The 21,954-nt window shown below is 36.6% G+C and overlaps 1 protein-coding gene across 1 annotated transcript; it reads left to right on the forward strand.

The window, feature by feature from the left end:
- The first annotated feature begins 1,363 nt into the window (after positions 1–1,363).
- Positions 1,364–19,969, forward strand: LOC117413425 (CD2-associated protein-like). Its single transcript, XM_058997467.1, has 17 exons — positions 1,364–1,514; positions 3,724–3,878; positions 4,259–4,316; positions 7,882–7,994; positions 8,554–8,632; positions 8,774–8,856; positions 9,491–9,545; positions 9,884–9,978; positions 10,354–10,452; positions 10,754–10,802; positions 12,945–13,022; positions 13,614–13,722; positions 14,646–14,716; positions 15,291–15,406; positions 16,766–16,983; positions 17,359–17,422; positions 18,088–19,969. Exons 1-17 carry the CDS (start codon positions 1,511–1,513, stop codon positions 18,127–18,129), a joined length of 1,488 nt encoding a protein of 495 aa, XP_058853450.1. The 5' UTR covers positions 1,364–1,510; the 3' UTR covers positions 18,130–19,969.
- Positions 19,970–21,954: the final 1,985 nt, after the last annotated feature.

Consider the following 21,954-nt stretch of genomic DNA (forward strand, 5'->3'; position numbering starts at 1 on the left):
TATAACAAAAATGCAACATCAGTAAAGTCTGGTCGATATAGTGAATGAGAGTACACTCTACGTACTGTCATTTTTAAAACCTATAAACCCATTGAGAGAATACAGGAGTCAGGATAGCACAGTTTTACCTTCAGGTACAGAGCAACAGTAAATCAGTGGGTGCTAAAAATTATATCGCTCAAACTCTCAAGAGGACAAGAGTTTTTTTTTTAATCTATCCACCTAACTAAACAGCAGGAGTAAAAAGGGTTTAATTAGTGGGTGACACTTTAACTATAGTTGGTACCAAAGTGATTTGCATGGACAGAATGTACCTTGGCAGAAATGCCAAGGCCAGATTTTTATTATTTATTTATTAGTAGACACCCTTATCCAGGGCAACTTACAATTGTAACAAGATATCACATTATTTTTTTTTACATACAATTACCCATTTATACAGTTGGGTTTTTTACTGGAGCAATCTCGGTAAAATACCTTGCTCAAGGGTACAACAGAAGTGTCCCCCACCTGGGATTGAACCCACAACCCTCCGGTCAGGAGTCCAGAGCCCTAACCACTACTCCACACTGCTGCCCGGATGAAGAGATTGGTTTTCTCATACAATACCCTAAAGGCTATGCGGTTAAGCACATTTAAAAAGAACTCAATACTGTTTCATACCAATTTACAAATGTGACATTGGTTTAACTCTGTTCATTAAGTTTACTACCTCTAAAACCCAGGCCCACAACAAAGACTGCATTAAAATAAAATATGTGAATATTCTGAGAACTGCAGCTCGTGAAGCTCAAAATACACAGTTTAAAAAACACACCCAGGATATCGGTCAGCTATCAGAACCTAGCCCTTAAATATTATGTCAACATGACCTATGCAATTCTATTGTGTCAATAGTGTGTTAATACTTCTACTGTTCACAAAAGTGACGTCTAAATTGGCTTACAGCAAGATTACAGATTCTTAACCATTGTATGCTGGTTTAAAGCTGCAGTGTCCAGACTGCCCAGTGAGTTTAGAAGTTACATATTCATTTTATATAAATCCTGTTTTCATTCAAATAAAGTAATAACACAATACAGAGTTAATGCTGTAATCCATGTCTTCAGAATTTTTGGCAGTTGCTAGTCTACCCTGCTCGAGATAGGACTTGTGGCAAAATAATGGTCTGGCGTTTTGATTAAAATTATTGACCGCTCAAGTGATCTAGGGTTAAATTCTTTTCAGTACCTGCATTCCCAGAGGTGAAAATCTCAGTCAGCTGAGCCATAATCTTATCTGTTTGTTCTTGCACAAACCTGTCCCACCTGTTTTCTCTTATTACAAACCCATCCTGGCTTGTTACGACTGGCCACGGGAACCTTTTTTTTTTTGCAGTGTTAATGTTTTACAACCAGGAAGCAGGGCTGCTGTTTCTCTTGGGCAACACTGGAGTTCTGTTTAATTTAGTATAATGATTTTTGGTGGATTTCTTATAAGCAACAACTGAAGTTAACAAGCAGAAGCAGTCATGGGTAAGTGCCGTCTACAGTTAGTTACAGACTGGGGGTGTATGTATAAAGTTGCTCTTTGCACAGTGTTTTTTTAAACTGACTTTGAGATGCCTATCCTGCAAACAGGCTTGGAGAGGGCGGGTGTATCACTTCTTTAAGGATCACACATACAAGAATGGATTCACTGTCTTATGTACTAAATTAGGTTTTAAGATGCAGGTTCTCCAAGGTTTTTAACCAGTTCATTGTGATGTTGGGCATCATTAAACATGCTGTATTTAAGATCGTACTGTATATAAATGAATCTGTATTTAACATCACTGTTCTATGGCAAGGCATAGCATAGATCTGTAAATATGACAAACCTAACTATTATACATGTTTACTGTGATATGCTACAATAAGAGCAAAGTATAGTCCAGTGTATAATTAGCAGGAGTCAGGGATATTTCACTTATAGTACCTCAAATTCATGTGACCTCTTTTGCATGCCCTCCCATATAATAATATTTCAAGAACTTACTTTTTTGACTTGTGTATAGGCTGCCTAAATAAATTGTAGAAAGAAGCCTTACATAAAGGAATTCAGATAAGTATTGAATATAAACGCTAAGTTTCGATACTGTTTCCATCAGCAAAGTAGTAGCCACAGTAACTTCTGTTTTTAATACTTCCTAAAGTTGTACTCCTTAAATGAAACCAAGGAGTTCATTATATATATATATATATATATATATATATATATATATATATATATATATATATATATATATATACATAAAATCGGTTTTATTTTGCTAAGTCTTATATGATCTTGGATACATGGAGTGATCTGGATGAGATAATAGCTACTCTTTCCAAAAGTAATATACACTGCAGTTCTTCTAAATGTTATAACTAGGAGTCACTTTTAATTTTTTTTGGAAAGCTCAAACATTCTTATTGGTACTGCTGTTCATAATAAATCTGTAATTGTAAAATTTGTTGGAAAAACACAAATATCATACACTAGGTCATGCAATTTCATAACAGCATTAAGAAATGTTTCAGAACAAGAATTCACCTTGTCAAGGCTTGTCCCTTTGAGGTATCAATTCCTAACACTTTTATATCCTCACAGCTACACCATGTTTACTTTTAGGTTAATAATCTGTTTGCTTTTTCATTATTAACCAGAATAAAGAAAATAAAGAAAATCAGTAAATTGTCCAGAGAGTTGCTGTACAGCCCCTCCACCCTATACTGATGATTATACTGGTGAATTTCAGTGCTCATGCTAGCCAGAGAGATTTCCATTATTGCTCTGCTAGTGCACCTCAGTCCTACACTACATACCCCATGCTGTTCCTTTCAGTGCACAGACTGTTCCAGCGTGTGTGTGTGTGTGTGTGTGTGTGTGTGTTAGACGGTCTTGTAACGTGTGCTGGTGGCTATACCACAAGCCCAAGTGAAAAGCAGAAGTAACTTTGCAAAAGACATTGTAACTGATCAAACAGCCAGCAAGTTTCCCTGTAGAAAAAAAACCAAAAACAAACATATTGCCTTAAGCAGAATGCTTCTTTTAAACACCCTTTGACCAGTGAAAACAAATAAAAAATACTCTCCATTGTTACGAAAGAAGATACGGGCCTCCTGTGGCACAGGCCTGATTCAAGCCAGTTTTTTCTTAAACACGGAGCAAGTGTCCTAGGTTTTAGGGTATTGATGCTAATACTTACACAAGTGGCTAAAATGCCTTCCTTGACAGATATTTTAGTACTTGTTGCTGGTAAGCTGAAAGGTAATCTTTTGTATTGCAAAAGGACATTTGACAAAGTGATTGTACATTAGACTGAGAAGTTTCTCGCTGTGAATGAGTCAGCTGCACTGCACTTAAAGCGATGACACAGAACAATTAGCCTGAGGCTTGAGGAAAGACTTCTTTTATGTCAAAAACCTTTTTTTAAAGAAAGAAGCAAGCAGGACAGAATGTCTGGTGGGTAAGGGGCAAACAAAAATACCTGAAAGAAAAAAAAAATCTTTAAGCAAAGCAGGAGTTTAACCTGTTTCACATTACCGTAGTTTTCGGAGTATAACGCGCATTCATTTGCATATTACTGAGGATGATGAAGAGGGGTGTGTGGAATGCATCGAAGCGTCTTTTACTCCGGTGCGGAAAGCGTTTTAGGGTGTCCCTCTTTGCAGGCTTTTACTGCACTGTATTACAGCAGCTTGCCTTCATGCCTTGCAGAGGTGTTTGTTCTGATGGACTTCGAGGGCATTAACGATGAGTTGAAAATGAAAGCTGGTGATGTCATCAAGAACGTCAGGGCAGGAGCGGAGCAGGGCTGGATGGAGGGAGAGCTGAATGGCAAGAGAGGATTTTTTCCCAGCAACTTTGTCAAGGTACGAGAAGGTCGCTGATGGCGTCATGGAAACAAAATGGCCCTCAGTTTGCTGTTTTAAATTTTGCAACCATTAGTTATTATTTCAGCTTTAAAGAATAAATATATTGCTGCGAATATTAGTATGGGGTTTCTCTCTTTATGTGTGCTTTTTTCTGATGTTAAGCTATTAATAGTTATTTTACTCTAATACTTGATTATTTATTTCCCTTTTATTGTCTCTTAGCTAAATTCACTTAGCTCTGTATGATTGAAAACTTTTCACCTGCTATAGCACACATGCACCGTTTTTGTTGGCTCTGTTCATTATTTATAGTAATGAACAGAGCCAACAAAAAGTAATTGAGAGTTATTTATTCATTTAATTATTTTATATTACAGGAGATTCCCTCATATTTAATGGGTGACCATCTCCGAGAACCAAGAAGCATTCGAAAATGTGAGTACAGGTCTTCTTAGTCCAAGAGAGGTATCCATTAAACCAACACCTTGAAATGCTGTAGTGGGTTTCTATTCCATGTGTAAATAGCATGTACACGACCCTCCAACCAAGATCAGGAAAGCTTGTGCTGTGTTTGCGTTAAGTCAATGGATATTTCCAGTTACCCTGAATTAAAGGGTACATAAGGACCTTTTTACTTTATGGCTTCCCATGTACCCACATGGACCGCTCAGAACTACATTTCCCATCATCCACATGCTCACTGGTAAATCCATCTCTGTTACATATGTGAGCAGGAGGATGATGGGAAATGTAGTTCTGAGAGGTCCATGCGGGTACATGGGAAGCCATCTTGAGGCAGGGAATGCAATTTAAAAGTTTAAAAAAGTGGTCAAAATGTAAAAAAAAAATAATTAAAACAATACACACACTGTACGTAAACAGTTGTAGCAACACATGGGAACATGTAACACAATAAAATAAAAAGGTCCTTATGTGGCCTTTAATATATACCTAATTATGGTGTAGAACAATACCACACATATTTTACATTTTTTTCATTGTCCCGAAGCAAAATCTGGTTTTGCAAGAATGAATTGTTTATTTCATTACGTAAGTGGCACCCTTTGGAGTCCTGTTAGTCCTGATAATTGCTGAGTAATGTTTACCAGGATTCTTTTTTGTTTCTGTCACGTGCCTGGCTCACCCAAGCGGTAAGCAATAAGCATTAGGCAATGCAAAGCTATCAAAAGAAAGGTTTTCATGTGACAGATCAGTTCTGCTGTATATAGATTTCACTTTGTTTCTGTGCAATTGCTGTGTCACAGTCTCTGCATCAGTCACAGTTACAGAGCTGGTTTATTCAGGGACAATCCATGAGTAAACAGTCTCCCAAGGTGTGGTTTTGATTAATTGAATTAACCACAGTGTGTGAAATAACACAAACTGGGCCCACAATGGATTTGGTAAATGCATGTATCCAACTATTGTGCTTCAGCAATCATACCTAGAATCGGTGTATTGAATGAATTTATGGTTTGGGTTTCACTGATGAATGGTATTGAATTGGATAAAAATTACCCTCCTATACCTAGAAATAAAAATCTCTGGTACCCCGGGGGTGTTTAGAATCCATTCATTTCCTAAACATTTAAACATTAAGATGAAACACTTCAACTTGAATATACTTAGACTGTTGACTCCAGGACTACAGGATTTAGGTGTAAGAGATGGCTAGGTGTACTAATTCTGCAGTTAAAACACCATCTTCAAAGCTTACAGAACAAGGGGCAGACTCATGACCTTTACATTGCAAAACTACAACACCAGACCTGCAGGCTCTTTTGAATATTTAAAGCCACAGTGTCTAATATGCTTAAGCCTGCTTACAATGTTATTGCTTAGCTTAAAAGTTATTTGGTATGTATGGAATTATGAACGACTTAAAATTCAAGTACATGTTAATAAACTGTTATTGTTTTAATGTGTGTGGGAGATCTTAAGTCTTAATAAACATACATATGTAATATAAGCACAAACAGTTTAATGGTGGATACACACAAGCACCACTATGACAGCTATTGACTGTTTTTTTAATAACTTCAATAAATCCCTTATAAAAGTTCCCCATAGTAAAAGTGCAGCAAAGTGTGATAAAGCATAATGAAAGCATACATACAGTTAGCCTTGTAAAGAACAGTGAGGCATGGTAAAGCAGATTAATAAATATGGCAAACCAGAGTAAATATCATAGTAAAATCATGGTTAAATTGGAGAAAATCATGGTAAAATTGCAAAAGACACCATGTAACAATACCATGGTAACTTTTATAAGGGATTGCATATCAATTAAATAAGTATTTATTCCACACACAATAAAACATAAGATAATTCCTTGGTGTTTAGACTTATTGTACACTTTATACCATTTTTAAAGGAAACATCTATGTTTTTATCATCGATTCTTATGGGACATGACAATGTGTTTTTTATTTATTGTACACAATTGCTATTACTCCTGGTTAGTAAGAACAAAGTCTAAGAAAGTACAGGCATATTTTATAACGTTTTAAATTAGTTGTGTCATACACATGTTGACAGTAAACAACCGATAGGATAAAAATAGAAGCCCTAGCAGCTTTGCCAAGTCCAATGGCAAGCATTAAACACAAAAGAGCTGTGTGTTTTTATTTTTCTCTTATCTTCCTCTGCACTTATCAAAAGACAATAAAAAAAACAAACACATGCAGTTTCAGTCTTTTAAGGAAGTGGTTTAGGTTTCCACCGTCCATGTCGTAACACAAACAATACATCAGCCCTGATTTTCTTCTCCCCTGTGTTGTGTAAACGTAACATATATTCACTTCACTATTTCTTTCTTTGTCTCGAGGTGGTGTAGCGTCCTTAAAAAGTATGAATGATGTATTTCAATACATTTGTTTTATTTATGTATTTTCAGTTTTGGAATACTTATAATTGTTTGCACATGTATTTGATTTTTCACAATTTAAAATGTGTTTACGTTGAGGCCACCATAGCAAAAGAGTATGAAAACTCCAATTGACTTCTGATAGTGTCCTCATGGGATATTTAAATCTGCTTGTGAAAGCTAAACAAGAGGATGATCCTGTCAACTACGGCAGGAAATAAATTAATTTAAATACATCATTCACACTTGTCACAGGCTCCAGTTCTGAGGTACATTCCCTTTCTCTGGTTAGATAATACTAGCACTTGTTTTGCACCTTTAGTGTTTGAGAGTTGCTACACACTTGAGTGGGCTTGACTAAATACCAACTCCAGCTAAAACTCCAGGCTCCAGGCATGACTTGGCCTGTTTAGTCTAAGAAACAAATTCTTGCAATGTTTACCAAATGGGGTGAATGGGTCTTTAAAGTAAAGACTACAGCTTGTTTACAGTACCCATTTTTGCACTGTTGTTGGAATTCTGAGTAATTGTTCCTGTAAAAAAAAAAAAAAAAATTCAATCTTAAATCAAATGACAAGACTGTATAACACATACAGTATAACACATACAACGCATTCCTGTGGAGGTAAATTGACATGCTTTAGCAAGTCTTTCATAATGGAAAAAAATAGAATTCATAACCAAGTTAGGGGGCCTTGTAAAGAATTGCAAAGCACTACAATTCACCAAGGAAAGAACTGCAAGCACAGAAGTAAGCAAGCTAGCTGTTTGGTACAGGAAGTGGGGAGCTAAGAAAGAAATAAGTCCACTGTGAAGGCTGTCTCTCTGCTTCTTTTACTCTGACCAGTTGTCGTTTCGGAGGTGTACATGGTTTACTACGTATATGGAATGTTTTTGTGCTGCTGGGAAAGAGATGAAAGCTTGATAGAGGATGGCGGTATGTCCGCTGTTGCTGTTCATGGTTTTCTGTGAAGGTCATATCTTTTAGACCTCTTTATTGAGACAGCAGCCTATCTTAACTAATGAAGAGGCATTGAGTTAAATGTCATGACAGAAATGTTGCCAAGACTGCTCACATACCATGCTGTGTGATACCGGCTGATTATTTCATGTTAATGCTTTGTGTCTTTGCAGGTAAAACACTGAAGAAAAAACAGACCCTCTGTGAAGTGGCCTTCGCCTATTCTCCTCTGGACAAGGACGAACTTGAATTGAAAGAAGGGGAAATTATAGAATTTATAAAGGAGGTAAGACGTATGCATTATTTCAGAAAACAAAGGCTGCTTATCAAATGAAACTATACATTGTAACATTAAATATATGAATGAGAAGGAAGGTTTTGAAACAGCTTTGGCAGTATGTCAATTGCAGTTCCAAATAAGCCGGTAGGATTAAGTCAAACACATTGTCACTCCTGCTGTAGGTATTTACAGTATGTCACACTTAATATTTCAGAAAACAAACTGTTCAGAAAATGAAACTATGCAGTGTGATATTCAACATTTATAATGTAGATCTGAATGTGAATGTGTGTTTTGAAACAGCATTGGCAACGTCATGTGCAGCAGGGATGAGGAAGTGAACTCGCTGTAAAAAGAAAAGTGACGTACTGTCTGTATAATAATAATCTTCAAAAAAAAAAAACAAGCAGTTGAAACATAAACAAGAGTAAGTCAAAGACTAGAGCAAGCACTTCAAAAATACACCCCTATGTCAGTATAAAGGGGTAAATCAGTGTTTTTTCATGTTTAAGGTAAGTAAAAACTACCTTCAATGTGTGTTTTTTTTTTATCTGTCCTAAAACAGATAGAAGATGGCTGGTGGCTGGGTAACAAAAATGGCAAAATAGGGGCTTTCCCGTCCAACTTTGTCAAGGAGATTCCAGGTAAAGCTACGTTTGCACTGTCGCTGATGATAGCTGTGACATGTAACATAGCAGCAATCCCAGCATGCAGCTGTTACTGGTCATTCACACTCAGTCCATTGCTCAGAGATTTAACTTGTGTATTAATGTTGTTGGATTTAGAAACTACTGACGGGCCGAACAGCACTGCTGTAAAACAAAGACCAAAGCTGTCAGAAGCATTGTTCACTAAAGAGCTGGAAAAGGTAAATGTTTAATAATGTATTATTAATGAAATAACACAAAAGTTTGAAATAACGATTTAACATTTGAATCTTGATTTATATCCCCTTTAGCCGCTGTGTGCACAATTGTTTTTTTGTTTTTTTATCTCATAGTTATGGCAGGGCAACTTCTCAAACTCCATAGAGTTCACATAAACTGTTTTAAAATGTCAAAAATATATATTAAAAAAATGTGTAATATATAAAAATGGGTTTAACCCCATGTATACATTTGTTAAATATTGCATAGTGCATATAAAGAAGTGTTTGTTTGATTATAATGTTATATCCTGAGTTTGCTATCTTTCCTGTCAAGTTCTGTAAGGTGTGCTATTTAATTGATGGTAATTTAACTAAGGTGTTTTTCATATCGCTTGCTGACTATCAAAACCTTAAAATCACCCCTGAAACGACCTTTACTACCAGTTAGTAGACTTCAAATGCATCAGGTTATGCCTTTCCATTCTGAATGAGCTATTTGTAGCATGCTTGACGGCTACATCGCTGATGTGATTTATCTGTCAAACAAAACAGAAGCCCTACCACACAACACGATAAAGGTAAATGTTGTATATCTTTGAAAACTGTAAATATACATTTTGTTTTTCTTCCTTAGCAACCACAATTGCAACACACATGTGGGGCAGGCCAGAGGCTTGACATAAACCAAGGTAGAAATCTGTATTCTAATGTCATACATTCAACCATGGAGCCAATTTTGACTGCAGCTTTTGTATTTTTCCTGAAATCTAGATCCTAGCCTCCTTTTCTCCAGTGTTGTAAAGTAATTGATCTTTTTGCATTGTCTTAGATGTATGCTAAAACGCATACTTTTGTATTCTCACCATATACCAAATAGCACTAGAATGTAAAAGTCTCCAAAGTCTGGTTTCTAAACGGGGGACAAAATGGTTATTTAGTAAATTGAATCCAAATATGAAAGAGTTTTTTTTTTTTTTTTAAATGCAATGCTACGGGTATGCAGTACTACAGCCTGTGTTCATTTCAGACAACGAACGCTGTAAGGTTATGTTCGATTACACTGCCACTGCTGAAGATGAACTGGACCTGAAGAAAGGGGATGTTGTGGTAATAATCAATAAGGTAAGTCTTTATTACAGGATGTAAAGCATGTCCGCTTTAGCAAATAGAAGTAGGGGATGGAAATTGGGATTAGATGTATCTAACCAAGTATGGGGCTGTTATAAAACACCAAGTACAGAACTTTAGTTTTACAAGAGAACCGCTTATCCAACTGCAGTGGCACTGAAGACGTTCTTCAGCAGAATTATTGAGAATACCTGCATCTGAGGATATAAGCAGGTGTCTGTCCATCTGTGTGTGTATGTATGTATGTACGTATGTATGCACGTATGTCATGCTTCCATTTTTACAAAGATACTGTGAGTGTAGGTGATCATGGTGGTAGGAATGTACAGCTGATGCAGAAGATTATATTACAAACATGTTGCTTTGCAGGACACAGACGACGAGGGCTGGTGGGAGGGAGAGCTCAATGGCAAACATGGCTTCTTTCCTGATAACTTTGTCATGGTTCTCCCTACAGCGTGTTTGATGGTGAGTAAAACAGTTAGTATAGGCTTGTATGTCAATTTTTCATTTATTAGGGGATAGATAAGTGAAATGTATATATATCTCACTCTTTGTTAGAATATCAAGTTCACCTAGCCCTTGTGTAAAGGTAGCTGCATTGCACAAATATGTTCATCACTTCCCTATTATTACAATGTTGTACTTCTATTTTTACTCACACACAGATCAAGTGAAATGTCATGACGTGTATCTGGAATTACAACTTGTGGAGCGAAAGGGGATTGCAGTGTTTGTAATGACTGCGTTTAATGTGATCTTTTCACAGCTGGAGAACACTGACAGGCCTCTTAGAAGAATGCTTGACAAGAGTTCAGGTAAGAACTGGACACACTGTAGGATAAGTGTAAGTAGCTTCAGATGCTACTGTATTGTTATTTATGTAACGAAACCACTTGGAATAGGTGTAAACATTGGAAAAAGATACGGAAAAGGTCAAAACAATGCATTTGAAGCTAGAAAGTGTCAAAACAATGAAATCTAGAAAGGTTTATTTTAAGGCAGACGAGAAGTCTTTTGGTTAGAGTTTGCTTAATAATTCAGACTTTAAAATGCCACTTGAAGGTATTTCCTTGAGACGTATTTTTGCTTAAACCTTTTTCTAAGACGTTGACACAGTTCTCAACCTCTGTTCTACAATGGAAATCCCCGTAGTTCAGATGTGGGATATATTCCAGGGGTAGTTTCCTAACTTTACGAAAAGGTATGACTCACAGGAAAGTTTTTAGAGGCACTTAACTCAAACCAGACTGAAAAGAAAACAGTGCTATTCTGTTCAAAGTGTCATCCCATTGTGTACTTCAACTGAGGCATGGTGTAGGTACTGTACACTGTTGCAAAAGAACGGACTGCACAGCATACTTTCAGCATTATACTCATTGGATTATATTTCATATACCTCTAAGGAAGACTGATGACAATGAAATGATCTTTTTTTTTCAGTATTTGCTTTTGTCTAGGGGTGATAACCACAGTCATGTGATTGAGCTGAGGTAGTCTGGGGCCTGACAAAGTTTAACAGCCTGTGGCTTTAGGATATGAAACCTCAGTGCAACCGTTTCAGCATAACGCTTAACAAGCAAGCAACTGTTTTATACTCTCACAGTAATATAAGTGCTTGTCATCTCCATTGATGCTGCAGAATATATATGACTGTGTATACTTCCTATAGCAGATCAATATTTAAAAGGTAGGAGTCCTTCTTATGATTATTTTATTGGTTTATTTATTTCACACTTGAGTGAACACTGAGCTGAGTTGTAATATAAAATACATGTTTATGTGTTGCGCTGCACTCTCTTAAGAAAGTACTTTTGAATGATAGATTTTTCTTTCATCAAGATAGCAGTTATTAAATAATATTTTGCTCTGAAGTTCAGCGACAAAGTCTGCCTTCAATGTAGCGTGTTCGCTCATGAACGCACCTCTCTTTTATCAGTCGGTAAACGTGGACGTGGTTTTAAAAACAAAAGGTTTTTTTGTTTTTTTTTTAAGTTATGTACGTTAAGTTTTGTTGATCAGAGCACTTTGATGTTGGTTTGTTCAGATCACTTTAAACCAGATCGCGTTAGCCCCAGAAGCCACCAGAGACAAAGATTCCGAAAATATATTTTTCTGGAATTAAATTTGCGTAACAAAAGCTGATAGACCGCAGCAGGAAGTTGAAAATTAAAAATAACTGGAGAACTAATACCAATAAAGAAAGCAGCCGATCGGTTTTCTGAAGAAGTTGTTTCACTATTCTCTGGATTAGAGTTTTACCAGCTGCAGGTGAAGACTTACAGATATTTTATTTTTGCCTTTAATGTTTTTGTACTTTCTGAGTGTGAGTGGGTTCCGTAAGTAACCAATCATAAAAATACCAGCTTCACACAAAGCTGCAGACCATCTAGCAGCAGCTACAAGTGACTGCACTACAAGATGGGGCATCGCCTTCTCGTAGAACGAAGAACCAGCACTTCTTTACGGGCGCTGTGCCTGCATTTGAGAGCACTGTGGAATGAGTGGAGGGCTTCCTAATTCAGCAGGACTTGATTTTTGGGACCACGTGGAGGAGGTTTCACTCTATATACAGTCTGTATGACATTGGTGGGGAGTCCATCAACTCCAAGTTAAGAGAGACAAGTTAAGACCAAAACCCTGTAGAGCAGCATGGCTGGGGTCTACTTCAGCCACAAATTACCAGGATTCCCCACATGGTATTCCCCTGCTCCAGAGGCTGTGGTAACACAAATGGAAAAAGAAACTACAGTCATCAAATAAAATGTGCATTGGAATAATGAAAAAATAACAGTAGAGGGGTGAAAAGCGTGAACATGATAACTTTGTCATAGTTCTCCCTACAGTGTTTTTTTTTTTTAAATATATTTATTGGACTCTTTTTTCTTTTTCAATCAGAATGCTGTATTTAGATATTTGTACAAGTACAGACTGAACAATCTTCACTTACGTTTTTTTAGTGTCTAAACCAGGAGTGCCAGCAATGGACATCAAGAACTGTTCTGACCATAGCAGGCCTGAGGCAGACCTTTTAAAAGGTAAGAAAATGTTTGCTGGATATTTACAAGTAAATACATTGGCCTTTAGGGTTCCATCTGTGGCAGAATTATGTTTCTATTTTTTTTAAATGTTTTTTTATCAGTAGTTTAATCCAAATATGTGCGACAGGAAGCTTCAGTGGCAGCGTTTTTGGTAATGTGTGACAGTAATTTCAATATCAAGAACACTTTTCCTTTTGAAGTAAGCATCAATTCAGGACACATTCAATACATACTCGTATTGGTTGTAGTTTAAAATGTGTGATTATTCATGATTAATTAATGTTCATATAAGGATTATTTATGTTTCTTTATTACTTTATTTGAATGTAACAGCATATCATTCTGTATGCTTGTTCATAATTAGATTTGAATTACAGACTCTTATATTATAAAATAATAACATTGTCGAGATGTGGAAAGACGGTGCATTCAAAAACGTTGCACACATAAATACAGTAGAACCGGTTGTATCTATAACACATCATTAAAAACTCATCTGTAAAAAGTACAGGTTCCTCTTTCCATATGACTTGGAACTATTTCAAATGCCTCTCACATCATTTGCTACTGAAGGTGTATTCTTTACAGATGAGAGAAAGGACCTGAGGAGTGATCCTCCCTCCAAGCAGCTCCTCCCTCCTCTGAAGAAAGTGCCACCACCAGTAAAGAACAAGCCTGTCAAAAACCTGCCAAGCAAGTGAGTGTTTAACAAACACCTCACCAATTCAGCTGAAACATCAAAGAGCAGAAAGGCCCGTCCGTTAGGTCTAGGTCTACACCACACTGTTTAAGAAGAGTTCAAAAGTAAACTTTTTTTGCAGACAATATTTTTTTCTTCTCCTTCTTAATAATTTGCATGGCTTTTAAATCAATATATGTTCTCAACATCAACGTGACTTTAGATAAAGCTCCTTCGTCACTAACGTGTTCGGACCTGAATTGATTTTTGTATTTGTTTTATTTGAGCTCACATAGCTATGCTTTATTATTAAATTACCTTGACCACAGTTTTTGTTTGTTTTGATATTTGGTACTTATTTAAAGATGATGTAAGGAGAGTCATTAAAACCCTGGACACCCATGGAAATCTTTAGGGTAAAACAACAATTGCCTTAATACGTAATTCCAGGTCTAATAAAATAATTCATGCTTTAAGATTGTTGTTTGCTGAAACACTTTCTTAGTAAAAAGCCTGAGGTTTGCACCTTACGTGTCTATGATATGAACTGTGATAACACTGTCTACTGCTTTTTGTCCCTGTTTGCTGGCTGCTCATGAGCAAGAAATTTGCAAACTGCTATCTGCTCAAAAACAGGATGCAGCTTATTCAGGTTTCAAACTTTTTCCATTTCTAAATCGCGATAAAGGCCCACAGAATTTGCATACAGATATTATTCTGTTTAATTCAAAAGTCTTCAACAGCACTGTACATTATACATTTTTATACAATTTAAATTATTATAATGTCAGTAACTTTAAGATGTGTATTATATTATTTACTATGGTGTGGGTTATTTTATGAATTGCTGCGTCTTATGTTTAAATTAAGTATGATGAATGAATGGAAAAGTATGTGGAAATACATATCAATAAATTGTCTTCCCATACGTTCATACCTAGAACAAATGGAGAGATCGCCCCATTATCACCCAAACCTACAGAGATGGTAAAAGAGAAGGCAAAGGAGACAGGTAAGAGTAAACTATAGTCTATACACTTTGTAACTTTATTTTAGGTCAGATTTCTCTATTATTTAATTCATATAGCTTACACATGAAGTACATTAATGATGCATCCAATAGCTGCTCTATGTTAGTGAACATGTTTTATTACAATTTCCCTTGTTCAGAACTTGGAATAGATGTGACTGTAGGTTTGGGTTTAATATCAGTATGTGTTTTACTGTTTTCTTCGTTCAAATACAATTGTATATTAATAAGTAGCTCTCAAGAAGTCAGTGACATTGTTATTGATAAGATTAGACAGATAAAACATTAGTACACAATTGCTCAGACCCACTTGCTCAGAGCTACAGGACTGAATTCATTGCATTCCGTCTGCAGTGGTTTACAGTCTGAGGCCTATTGTCTCAAAACCCCAAACCAAACCACTAGGCCACCTACAGTAAGCTGCATGTATTTTAACTCCTTATCGATGAGATCTGACAGTATGGGTTAAATCCTACAAGAGAGTTGACTTGAATAGTTCTGCTGAGCTTTGAAGGAAGCTGGCTGTGCTGAAGCCCACTGTCTGTTTTCAATCTAGATTCAATTCATATTGAAGATGTAGCCATCTCTTCAGACAAGCTAAGCCACCCCACTGCCAACAGAGCCAAACATCAGGGAAGAAGACCCCCGTCTCACCTGGTTATTAATAAAACAGTAAGTGCTGAGTGTTTCAAAGCAAGGATAAGGCAGAGAACACACAGGAAGTCAGTTCTTTTGAATTGTTTAGCAAGTACTGTAAGAAGGAACTGGATAAGTACAGTAGAGTGCTAAAATTAAGCTAGCTCAAGCACTATTATGTCAACTGCAGTTTCTAATTTTAACTAAGAAATTATGAGAACACAATTATTTTAGAAGTACGGTTTTAAATTATACATTGCATTATACTGCTAAGAAAAAGAAAATAACTCCTAAATCATGTTTTGTGCTTACTTTATTTAAATTCCTTTTTTGAAAAACCTCCTCAAAATTTTGTAAGGTGTTCTATAACCATCATATATGTTGTTATGTGATAATGCACAAAGAATTCCCCAAACATGAATACTGAGATCAAAATTGCATTCATTATCTTATTAGTTCCCTTTTTTTAAAAGGCTATCGTGAATTTTCCCAATAGTTTGTTGCCTATTGATGGTGTCCCAGATGAGTTACACAAAGTCTGTTGTTGAAATAGATATGCCTGTGAATGTTTGTCATTGCACCAACTTGATCAATTTACCAGAAAATAAAATATCTGAACTGAGAATAACAGCATGGTTAGAAAGAATAGAGAAGGAAGTTCCCTGGCTCTATTCAGAGCACCAGTGAAGCTAATACTGTAGAGAACTGAATAACTCGAAGTGAGAAAGAAACCTAATTTGCTAAAACACAAAGATAAACATCAGTCATTTTTGTTCCCTTTTGCAATACCTTTTTAGGGGGTTGTTAAGCATGTTTAACATTTGCACAAACGTACAAACTTAAAAAAAAGCTACAGGTAAAGAACCCTGTCCCTTGTGTGTATGATGTTAATTTCTGTTGCTTTTCCCCCCATGTCTCTCTCTGCAAGCTTGTGGGCTTAATTGGCTTAACAAGCCTGGCCTGGTGCAGGAATCCTGGCACAAGAAGGTTAAGGTTCCATGGTAAAATCACAAGGATTAGGTCTTTAGGAAACTCAGTTGGCTAATTGGTAAATTTGCACAGACAGCACTAGTTACTCGTTAGACTGATTGGTCATGGTATAAAAGCTATGAGAGCGCGCCACAAAAGTGGGGTGAGAGCATGCAGTTGTTTGTGTTTTCTGTGCCTTGCTGAGAAAGGTGCTAGGATGATAGCATGCTTGTTTGTGTTTCCTGTGCCTTGCTGAGAAAGGTGTTAGGAAGATAGCATTTATTTTTTAAAGTGAAAACTTAATCTTGCCAATAAAATAATATTATTTATTTTTTAAACTGTGGCAGAAACCTGGACTTCTACACTTTCCCCACAAGGGCTAAAATGAACCCTTATCAAATGTGTTTTTTGCTTTTCATTCATTAGACTGTGGAAAAGCCTTTGCTCTCACCAGTAACACCAAAGAACAACCACGCTGCCTCCCATTTTCCGAGGGTCACTTCCCCGTTAAAAGCAATTCCATCACAGAGCATACCAGAGACCAAACCCAAGGCTGAGCAAGAGACGCATGAAAATATAGAGGAGCTCAAGGCTGAAATCAGGGACCTCAGCTTGGGACTGGCGTTGCTAAAGACCCAACATGTGTAAGTGCTTTTCAAAACCAACGGTCATAGAGAAATGTGTTGTATACAAAGGCGCCATAGGAATATGGAGCATTCTAATGGCATATTCCTGCATGCAGTGGATTTAGAATGTTTTTAAAAATATTGTATTACATATGTACAGGGTGATTAGAAAATATGATAAGGTGCATTGATGTGGTAAACTCTCTTTCCAATCACCCTGTATATAACTGCAACGTAAATCAGTTTCTACACATCTTATTTTGTCACTGCAGTTCATTAACATTTTCCCTTTCAAAGAGCTACTTGTAGAATGTCTTAAAATGAAGTTTCCTAAAACAATTGCTTGGAAACGCATTCTTTTCTTACTGTATTTTATACTGTGTGTTTTTCCAGGAGGGACATAGAGGATTTGAAAAAAGAAATGAAGGCAGAGGCAGCAAAGCGCATGGCACTGCAGGTAAAGCATTTGATTGTGTTTTTGTAATGCTGTTAAAATGTATAGTCATTAATAAACCAATGAGTTTAGAACCAGCTGTGTTCACATAATTAGTCTGCAGGCTGCTGGTCTTTGAACACCCAAGGAAGGACTCCACAGCTGCATCATTTGCATGTTTTGCTAGAATATTTAAACAGTGATAAATTTAGCAATCTATCTTTCTTGTTCTTTGTACATTATCTGAATCGACTGTGCAGGTCAGGGGTGTTGTGTTTGTGACTCTGAGGTAGAAAATCTCAAGCATGTTGCAATATCTCGCCCTTATCACGGTTTCCTTCTGCAGTCAGTTTAAAGCTCAAAGTGTTGAAATAGGTTAGGAAAAGGCTGTTGCCTTAGCAACCTGTTTCTTCAAGGCTGAGAATAACTGTGAAAGTGGGTTTCACTCATCCACTCAAGTTTGTAGGCCTCATTATTAACCACTGCAATGGAGACTGCATCTCTAATTTCTGGACTTGAATCTTGACCATGTACTGTTGAAGTAAAGAAACCTGAAAGACAATAGTGTGTACTTTAATAATAAATACGACTATGATTGGCCCTCTGAGTGACATCATTAAATACTAACACCATATAAGAAAGAGGTCAGTGATTCGTCTCACTTGCTTATATCGGTTTTGTATTGACAGGAGGAAGTGGAAATGCTAAGGAAATCTGTCAACCAACATTAACACTTGTTACAAATTTGTGGCAAACGCCTTAATGTCCTGGAGAATGCTGCCGTATTACTGTTTCTTATTAACACAGCCATGTAGTTAAGCTTTTTTTTACTGACAAACTTGGAAAGGTTTACTGAGAAGACTGCTCAAGGTAAAGCTGTTATGATGGCTGTAACCAATTATAACAGACAAACAACAATATAGCTCAGCCCATGAGCGTATTCATCTGGCTTAACTATTAATATGTTGAACAGTAAGTTATTATGTCCAGGTATTTTTGGTGTGGGGTTGCAGCTTTGTAAGACCCCACTGTGAAGTTTTGACCCTCACAGTAAATACGGTCAGCTGTGACTGCATGTTCAAACTTCCTTCTTTGAGAAAGATACTGGAAACTGAATCTCCGGTGGCCGTATCATTGAACTGATCATTGTGTCGCCTGGGTGGAGAGATTTTGAACTGACATTTTGCAACAAGTTGATTATTATATGTTGCTTACTGTATCGGTGTTATAACTGATATCAATGGGATTAGATTAGATAGGGGATAATGTTAACTATCACAAATAGTAATTGTATTATGCTTGTTATTAATATGCAGTATATTTAGTCTCTGACTGAAGGCAAAGGCCTTCATCTTTTGTTTTTAATATGATGACCCGTTTCCTAATATACTGTGATATATGTACTGTGTACACATCTTCGTTTGAACATCACAAAACAGTGTTTACTGTGCGACGAGGCTGGGAGTGATTTGAGGAGGTCAGTGTTTTTTTTACAGTAATTGTACAGCAAGGAAAGAGCATTCTGAACACTGGATCTCTTGACATGAGATCTGCAAAAGAGTTTAACACTGAGTAAAGTCACATCCTCTTTCGGAGTGAGCTTGACCTTGTATTTCAATAGGTTTTCTTTACTTTCTCTTGGGCCCCAACTGATGGTTCAATAGCCAGTGTTGTGCTGTTATTGTAAGTGAGACTGCTCAACCCTTTCAGTCCTGAATTATGTTTGTCGAGCTGAAGAATGCAAAATTGATCTAAAATTCAAAAAGGAACTCCTTTACTGAGTAGACATGAGAACAAGACCAGAGAAGGTGGAATCTTCAGGGCCCCGCCAGGACAGAAAGGGTTAATGTGTCTCTTAAAGGAATAGTCCAGTTGGAATTGTCTTCATAGACCCCATTCACAACCCTTTAACTCATGAATTATTTAAGGAATATTGTTTATAAAGTCTGTTCGATTAAAGATTTGTATGCACAACATTAACTGTTCTAGATGCCAGCAACTGTGAACAATTTCTGTGTATCACGAATATCTACATAATATCCATAAAAACTTGCTTTCTTTAGATAACTCGTGTGTTCAAGCTTTGTGAATAAGGCTATATGTCCCCTTTAGTCACTGCATGCATAACTATACTACATGAAGTTTCCTATATTTTTTCTAATACTTGTATGGGGTGTTTTTTCTTTTTCACAAGGTTATAGCAGTGTAACTTTTCAAACTCCATAGAGTTCACACAGCCTGTTTTAAAATGTCTATAAAGTAGGGGATATCTGTACTGTCTGGGTTTCTTATTTCATAGTGGTTAACTGTTGCATATTTTGTCCAAAGAACTTTTGCCAAAAACAATCTGCTTGTAACTGCCATTTAATATTATTCACCTGAGTTGCCTTTCAAACAAAATGCATTGCAGAACGTTGCAGGCTTTGTCCTAAACTGATGGCGCTAATAGTGTCACACTACCTGAAATGATCATTTTTAGTCGCTGGTAAGGCATATGAATGTTTCCTTTTTCATATTTTTTATTTGACTAAATCTACTTGTATTAAATAAATCCATTTTATTTACATGCTGTATCAGTCTGTTAATCTGTTGTCCTTAACCTTTTTAAAAATTCCCTGGAGTGTTGGAGGTAGTCCTTGTGGAAGTTTCCATAGTTACCGCCACAAAAGTGCTGTTAAGGTGGCAAATGGAACTCACTATAGAGGCCAGGTCAAAAACTCACAGTTAACATTACTGTATCTGTCACATCACAAGCGTATGTAGAAAAACAAGTATCAGGTTTTTTATTTAAATTAAATATTGCATATAAAACTAAAATGAAATGCACAATATTACATTTTTCCAAAATGTTTCTATTTTCCCCATATCATTTTGTGGTTACACTTACAAAAGTTTACCAGATCAAAAGCATAGCAAACTAATAAAGCATAGGTAAGCATTGTAAACAATTGCAAGGTATAGTAAAGCATATTAATAAGCGTGAAAAACCAGGGTAAACTATGATAAATGCAGAGCATGGCAAAACTGCAAAAATACTGTGGTAAACTTTCATAAGGGTATAAACTATTCTTGAATTAGTAACTATAGTGTATAGGTATTATAATGACCATTGGCTATTTATCTGTGATGAATTGTTGTAAACAAATACTGTGTTTAATACTCAAGAAATGTTGCTGGCATATTTTACATGTTTTGCATTTTATGGAAGTAACCACCAGAGGTCGCACAGGTAGCATTGATTTTTTTAAAAAATGTGACTACCGGTACTGCAAAGGAGTTATATTCAGAGTACTGATTGGTGGGTACTTTTAATGTAAATCTTAGATAATTTAAATAATAGTAATAAAAAATAACTGTACACCATATACCCCCCCCCCAAAAAAATAAATAAATAAATAAATAAATCTATGGCCCTATAGAATGTTGCAATGAACATAAGTTCTCTGAGTGAAAAGGTCAACCAGTACCATCTTGTGGCTCAGAGAGGGTTCTGCAAGGCATTTATATAGCAATAGGAACATTCTGTCACTGATCACAACTTTTGAATGGTTTCTGTCCAGCTTTTTAAGACTAATTCCAAGTTCTGCTATATTCAGACTACGGGCCAGTTATTGGGGGCAGTAAAAACAACCTTGTCTGTAATAAAAGCACAGTAAAAATGTTGCTAAATCATTCTTTATAGAACAGCGTGGGAATAAAAAAAAAAAAATTGGTAACGGGTTTATTCAGAAAAACAGTGCTTTTGCATTTGTCCGTTTTTATAAGAACATTCCCCTGGATTCATGTCTGGATTCAGCTGCCTCACTGGCTCCCTCTAACCGGGTAATGCTCTGTGCTTGAGGTTAGTGTCCTTGTTTATTGTCTCTCTATGCACACTCAATCCTCTGAGGATTCCTGGCATCTCTGCAGAAAACATCTGGAACCCATCTGGGACGCATTAGCATCTGAAAATGCCATGGGAAGGAGCTATTTTTAAAAGCTGTTCTCAGCAGAACCCCATAGTTGTTATCTGATACACGTTTCACATGAGGATCAGTTTGTGAAGCGAGCTGTGAAATGGCTTGTACCAGTAACTTTTTGAAAATTTTCTCAATGTACTTCCCCCAACCCCAAATTAAAGTAATTGTTCACTATTGGCCTTCTGTAATTTTAAACATTTTAACAGAAACATAAGTGAGCATTTAAAAAAGAGCAAGCCGCACACAGTTGGTGTGAGCTTTCATTCATTTGTTCAAGTTTTATAAAAAGGATAAGATTGCTACAATGCACAATACATGAGCCTCAGCAAATGTCAGTAAAATGCTGGCATTTTCATTGGATTTTGAATCCAACTCCTGGTGTCACGCATGCATGACTCATTTACTGTAAATGAATGAATTAACTATTTAAATGAATTTGTTTCATGGATTTTCTGTCGATTCTCTTGGTGCCTAATCTTACTGCATTAATAAACTCCCCTTCAGAAGCTAAACAAGGCCGAGCCTGGTCAGTATTGGTCATGCCATGAACCGGGCCTGCCATGAAAAAGCAAGTGCAGGTGGTGGTTACGTATGATT

Source organism: Acipenser ruthenus, chromosome 23 (assembly GCF_902713425.1).
Source record: "Acipenser ruthenus chromosome 23, fAciRut3.2 maternal haplotype, whole genome shotgun sequence".
NCBI lineage: Eukaryota > Metazoa > Chordata > Actinopteri > Acipenseriformes > Acipenseridae > Acipenser > Acipenser ruthenus.

Excerpts from the sequence above, each read along its gene's own strand:
- LOC117413425 (XM_058997467.1), top strand. Across the intron at positions 8,633-8,773 it reads CTTTGTCAAGGAGATTCCAG|AAACTACTGACGGGCCGAAC; the intron begins GTAAAGCTACGT and ends TGTTGGATTTAG. Across the intron at positions 13,023-13,613 it reads TGAGGCAGACCTTTTAAAAG|ATGAGAGAAAGGACCTGAGG; the intron begins GTAAGAAAATGT and ends TATTCTTTACAG.